This window comes from Manihot esculenta, chromosome 13 (genome assembly GCF_001659605.2).
Source record: "Manihot esculenta cultivar AM560-2 chromosome 13, M.esculenta_v8, whole genome shotgun sequence".
Classification (NCBI taxonomy): domain Eukaryota; kingdom Viridiplantae; phylum Streptophyta; class Magnoliopsida; order Malpighiales; family Euphorbiaceae; genus Manihot; species Manihot esculenta.
Genome location: NC_035173.2, coordinates 264,310 through 269,724, shown reverse-complemented (window position 1 = coordinate 269,724; position 5,415 = coordinate 264,310). Strand labels below are relative to the sequence as shown.

Genomic DNA, 5,415 nt, shown 5'->3' with positions numbered 1-5,415 from the left:
TATATATTACTTATTCTGTGAAAAAATATCTTCTTCTCGTGTTTTATATTTGTGGCAGTAAGTATTTAAGAACAACATAAATAAAAAGTATAATAAATTTAATTATGGAATATGAATCTACCAAGTTGATGTCGGGGAGTGTAAATTGAGATTATGATAATTAATAGATACTAAAATAATATTATATTATGATAATATTATATATGAAAAAACCCCGTCGCTATGTCACCTCAAATGCATCTTCCCTGAGGTTAGGGTTAGGTTAGTTTTAGGGTCTCAAGCTTCTCTCCAATTTGAGTCTTTAGCCTTTCGATCCATTCATGGCCAACCGCACAGATCCTGCGGCCAAGAGTATAAGGGGCACTAACCCCCAGAACTTGGTGGAGAAGATTCTTAGGTCTAAGATTTACCAGAACACCTACTGGAAGGAGCAATGCTTCGGGTTAACGGCGGAGACGCTTGTGGACAAGGCTATGGAGCTCGATCATCTCGGTGGTACTTACGGTGGCAACCGCAAACCTACGCCTTTTATGTGCTTAGTCATGAAGATGCTCCAAATCCAGCCCGAAAAGGATATCGTCGTCGAGTTCATAAAGAACGACGATTACAAGTATGTACCTCTTATTCTGCTGTCAATTTGTTATTTTTAATTTGCTTCCCCTCCCCCCCCAAATTTTGCAACAAGTTTGGCATTTAGGAAGTTGAGGAATGGAAAAGAAAACGAATAGATTCGATTTATTTCCGTCCTGTATGAATTGCTTGGTTTCTGTTTGATTGCAATTGATACATCAATTGAAGATGAGATGTTTTGTGTCTAGTAATATGGTATTATTGAAAGAGAAATTGATTCTATTGTTTGCTTCTAGTTGTATTTGTTGCGTTATTTATTGCAAAAAGTAATGAGTCTGTTTTGCTTCCTTACAATGCTAATGACTAGTTTTGGTTTCCATGGTGCCTTATTAGCTTTCACGTCCTTGTCTTCTTCGTCTGTTGGATTAAATACTACTGACATCAATTTTGCACCGTTTTCATGAATGCCATTTTCATTTGATGTTCTCCATTGCTGTTCACCTGTTCTATTGATATTCATTATTTGGGTGCAGATATGTGCGAATACTTGGTGCTTTTTATCTGCGCCTTACTGGGACTGATGTTGATGTGTACCGATACCTAGAACCTTTATACAATGACTATCGAAAATTAAGGCAAAAGTTAGCTGATGGAAGTAAGCTCTTTACCCTTTCTATTACTCTCTTATTGAGACTCTTAAAAAGTTTTCAATTGTATTTCATGTGTATTTATATATATTTACTAACTACTCTTGACTTCTCCAATTATCAGAATTTGCCTTAACACATGTGGATGAGGTTATAGATGAGCTTCTGACAAAAGATTATTCCTGTGATATTGCTCTGCCTCGTGTCAAGAAAAGGTAAAGTTTAATTTTCTGTAGCTCATTTGAGAAATTTTTGACAATTAAAAGGTATGGCAAGGGCAACAGGTGAAATTTTAATAGTTCTAATTTTTCAGCTTTTGTGATTTTCAAATCGTGGATATCCCTTTTACTAGTCCTTATGATTTCACATTACTTTATTTGGGTACTGAATCTTTGGCCCTGTTACACGATATGAAGTGTTCTAGCCCTTTCTTTGTTTAACAGAAGGACACTTGAATCACTTGGCTCACTTGAGCCTAGAAAAAGTGTGTTGGAAGATGATTTTGAAGAGGAGGAAGAGAAAGAGGAAAATGAACAAATTGATGGGCTAGACAATGGGGCTGATGAAAGAGTATTATTTCTATCTAGACACTACTTTTTCATATTTGATCTTTATTATTTCCTCTAGCATTTTATTGTTTTCTATTCTTTGAGGATGTGTTTCTGAAATGTTGACAGGATTATTACCATGGGAGAAGTCCCACAAGGGAAAGAGATAGAGATAGGAGACGCGAGAGTCACAGATACAGGTAAACTATTTGTCTAATAGAGTTTGCCAAAATCTGTTCAAATTTTTTATGATTAGTGTTTATTGGCAGCATATTCTTTGTTAAGTAATTGGTGAATTTTCCATCTCTTAACAAAACTTGTTTTGAAGTTTATGAGATTATTTATGATGTTTTATGTGTATAGAATAAGAGCTGTGTTGGTAATTATTGTTATGGGGGGAAATAGATAATGAAGACATGATTGTGTACATAACTGTAGCATCGTGCTAAATTCTTTTTAGGGTAAATACTCTTTTAATTCAGCTGCCATGTCTGAACGTTGAGTTTAATCTTTTATATTTGTATGTTCTCCTTAGCCCCTAGACCTTAGGTATGCATCAGTGTAAATCACAGTGAGAGGATTTTTGGGTTTTATGTTTTGAATTTTAACATGTGATATGAGGCAAAACTATTGAATCTAGCGGATGGCACAGAACTATAGTTCAAGTGGATGAAAATATGATGGAAGCTGTTATTTAAGTTCTAAACCTATAATACATTTATGTGTACAGTGAAACAAGTGTTCCATTTCGATCATGGCATTTGAAGCCACTGTTGGTTAAATCAGCTTCCTATATTAACATCTAATGATCCTGCCAGGTTTCTCTGTACTGACAGTGTGCAGTGAGAAGTATGATGGATCAGACAACTTTGTTATGAGTGTTGTTTCACTGTAATGGTGTTTTGTTTCACTGTAAATGGTGTTCATATTAATTTTGCATTGGATTAATTTTATTCTGCTAATTTCAATCGGTGATAAACTATCATTCATTTTGCGCCTTTACTGGGTCTTAATCAGTTCTGAGTTTATGCTAAGCGCCCCCTTGTATTCCCTCTTCTTTTTAGAAGTTTGTTTCAAGTCAAAATGCCACATTGTACACTGTGTATCTGCATATGCTTTTTTTTTTGGAGGGGTGCATATGAGTTTCAAGGGATATGTTTCTATGATGGTAGTTATGTAAATTTCATTTTCAACTATGAATGCTAGCATACTTTCCATCTACTTTTCTGTGGAGAGTTTATTCTCGAATTTGGGAAAGCAATAGTTTCTTGAATGAAGATTAAATTTTCTTTTAATCCTGATTTTCTTGTCTACGCAGGGATCGAGACTATGATCGGGACTATGACAGGGACTACGATAGAGAACGTGGACGGGGGCGTGAGAGAGATAGGGATAGAGAACGGGATAGGGACAGAGAAAGAGAGAGGGATAGGGATCGGGATCGCTATCGTTTAAGAGAAGAAAAGGATTATGGTCGTGATAGGGAACGAGAAAGAGAGAGGGAAGGCAGAGAACGGGAGAGGCGAGATAGGGACCGTGGCAGGCGGAGTCATTCAAGGAGTAGAAGTAGGAGTAGGGATCGCAAGAGACATGGCCGCAGCTGCAGTCCAAAAAGGCGTGGAGATGGTCCGGAAGAGCCAAAGAAGAAAAAGGAAAAGAAGGAAAAGAAGGATGATGGCACCGACCACCCAGATCCAGAGATTGCAGAAGCTAATAAGCTCCGAGCAGCCTTGGGTTTGAAACCATTGAAGTGATATTGTGTATCATGTAATTTGCTGGCAACTGCCTTTCAACAAAATACTTGGTTATCTAGTGGTATTCTGCTCTTTTTCCCATCTGCACAGCTTGCCTTGGTGTATTCTGTAAATGACCACTACGTATTATAAGACTAATTGTGAGGATTGGGGCAGGCTATTAGCTTAAACAATAGAAAAACAAATTACAGGCCAGGAAGTTTTGCGAGCAGCTAATAGTGAAAAAAAAAAAAAGGTTTCTTTCAGTGCGCAAGTTGAACCGTAATGTAGAAGATCTGCTGTAGATTTCACCTTGTATTTTTATCTTCTCTTTAAAGTGATTCCTATATAAAATAATTATAAAAAGCTACTACTACACTTCAAATTTTCGGATTCATGAGGATTTATATATATATTTGAAATCGTTTTACGTCTGTGGAGCTAGTTCTTTACAGAATTTAAAGCCGTCCTGGATAATATTACAAGTCAAAAAAATAATGAATTTAATTTTAAAAGAAGTCACTTTTTCAAAAAATTAAATTAATTTTTATAAAAAAATTGAAAAAAAGGAAATTCAATTTTCTGAAAAATCAAATAATTTCTCAGTAACCCTTTAATAAAAGCTTGAATTTTTCACATTTAAATAAATATATTTAAATTAAAAATTTTAATTAACTATCTAAATAGACGGTTAAATTTGAAAAATATAATGTTATCATTTTTAGTCACTCTAAACTAATATTTTACTATAATGTGAAAGGAATATTTATGAAAAAAATTCTAAATTTGATAATTTTAATAATTATATACTATATTTTTTTTTTGTAAATTTTTTTAATTCAGTTTGATTTTTTAATTTAATTCAGTTTAATTATAATTTCAAATAATACATTTCTAAACTAGTAATTTATTTTTCAAGTATTTTTTTTATTATTATAGATTATAAATATTATATTGATATTATTTCTAATAAATTAAGAATTATGATTCTATCTACTCAAAAGAATTAATCATATTTATTCTGATTAAATTTACTTATTTTTTCGTTAATTATGTTTAAATGATGTTTTATTAATTATATTTAAATAACTTAGTGGATAAAATATAAAAAATTAAATATAAAAAAATAATTAAAAAATTTGAAATACATTCATAGAAAATTAGTAATACGGCAATAAATGGCTAAATTTAATTAATTATATTAGTACAAAAAATTATGTATTTATATATAAAATGAGCCCTTTTTTTTTTAATAATCAAAATGGAGGATTTGGAAAAACAATTTGTCGAAGTAAAGTGGAGGCAAGTTTATTTGCCAAACAATGATGAAGTTTGCCACGCAGGTAAAATTTAACCCCATCCAGCTCGTTTGACCGACACCAGAGCTTGTGGCTTGTATGCATAGTGGCAGGAATTAAAAAAGAGAAACAAAAAAAACCTAATCATGTTGCTGGCAGAGAACCTTGCCGCTAGTTAAGCACGATTTTTTTTTTTTTAATACTAGAATATATTTTATAATTATTATTCATAATATAATAAAGTATATTTTTTATAATAATATATTATAATATTTAAATAATATAATAATATAATAATATATATATTCAAAATTATAGAAGTTAAATAATGTATTCACAGATTAAATCTAGTGATAAGTGTATTTAAACTAAATAATAAAATTAAAATTCATAGTTCTTATTTAATCACTTATTTTTTAATTTTATCTAACTACCTGTATAATGAAAATATAGTTATAAAATAATATAGTAATTGTTTACTAAGTTCACTGATTCTTATTAGGATGAGGTTTGATCAGAAATGGATGGAGAGAATTTTTATAGGATTAGATCATAGGCACTTCTTTAGCTTTTGAGAGTGCTGCAGTGATTGAATATCCAAGTAAACAGCAAACTAAAT

General features: G+C 32.0%; 1 protein-coding gene across 1 annotated transcript; it reads left to right on the top strand.

Moving 5' to 3' along the window:
* The first annotated feature begins 214 nt into the window (after window positions 1–214).
* LOC110607329 (pre-mRNA-splicing factor 38) lies at window positions 215–3,714 on the top strand. Its single transcript, XM_021746416.2, has 6 exons — window positions 215–610; window positions 1,104–1,225; window positions 1,342–1,432; window positions 1,661–1,787; window positions 1,895–1,965; window positions 3,084–3,714. The coding sequence occupies exons 1-6, from the start codon at window positions 321–323 to the stop codon at window positions 3,517–3,519; spliced, it is 1,137 nt and encodes a 378-aa protein (XP_021602108.1). The 5' UTR covers window positions 215–320; the 3' UTR covers window positions 3,520–3,714.
* Window positions 3,715–5,415: the final 1,701 nt, after the last annotated feature.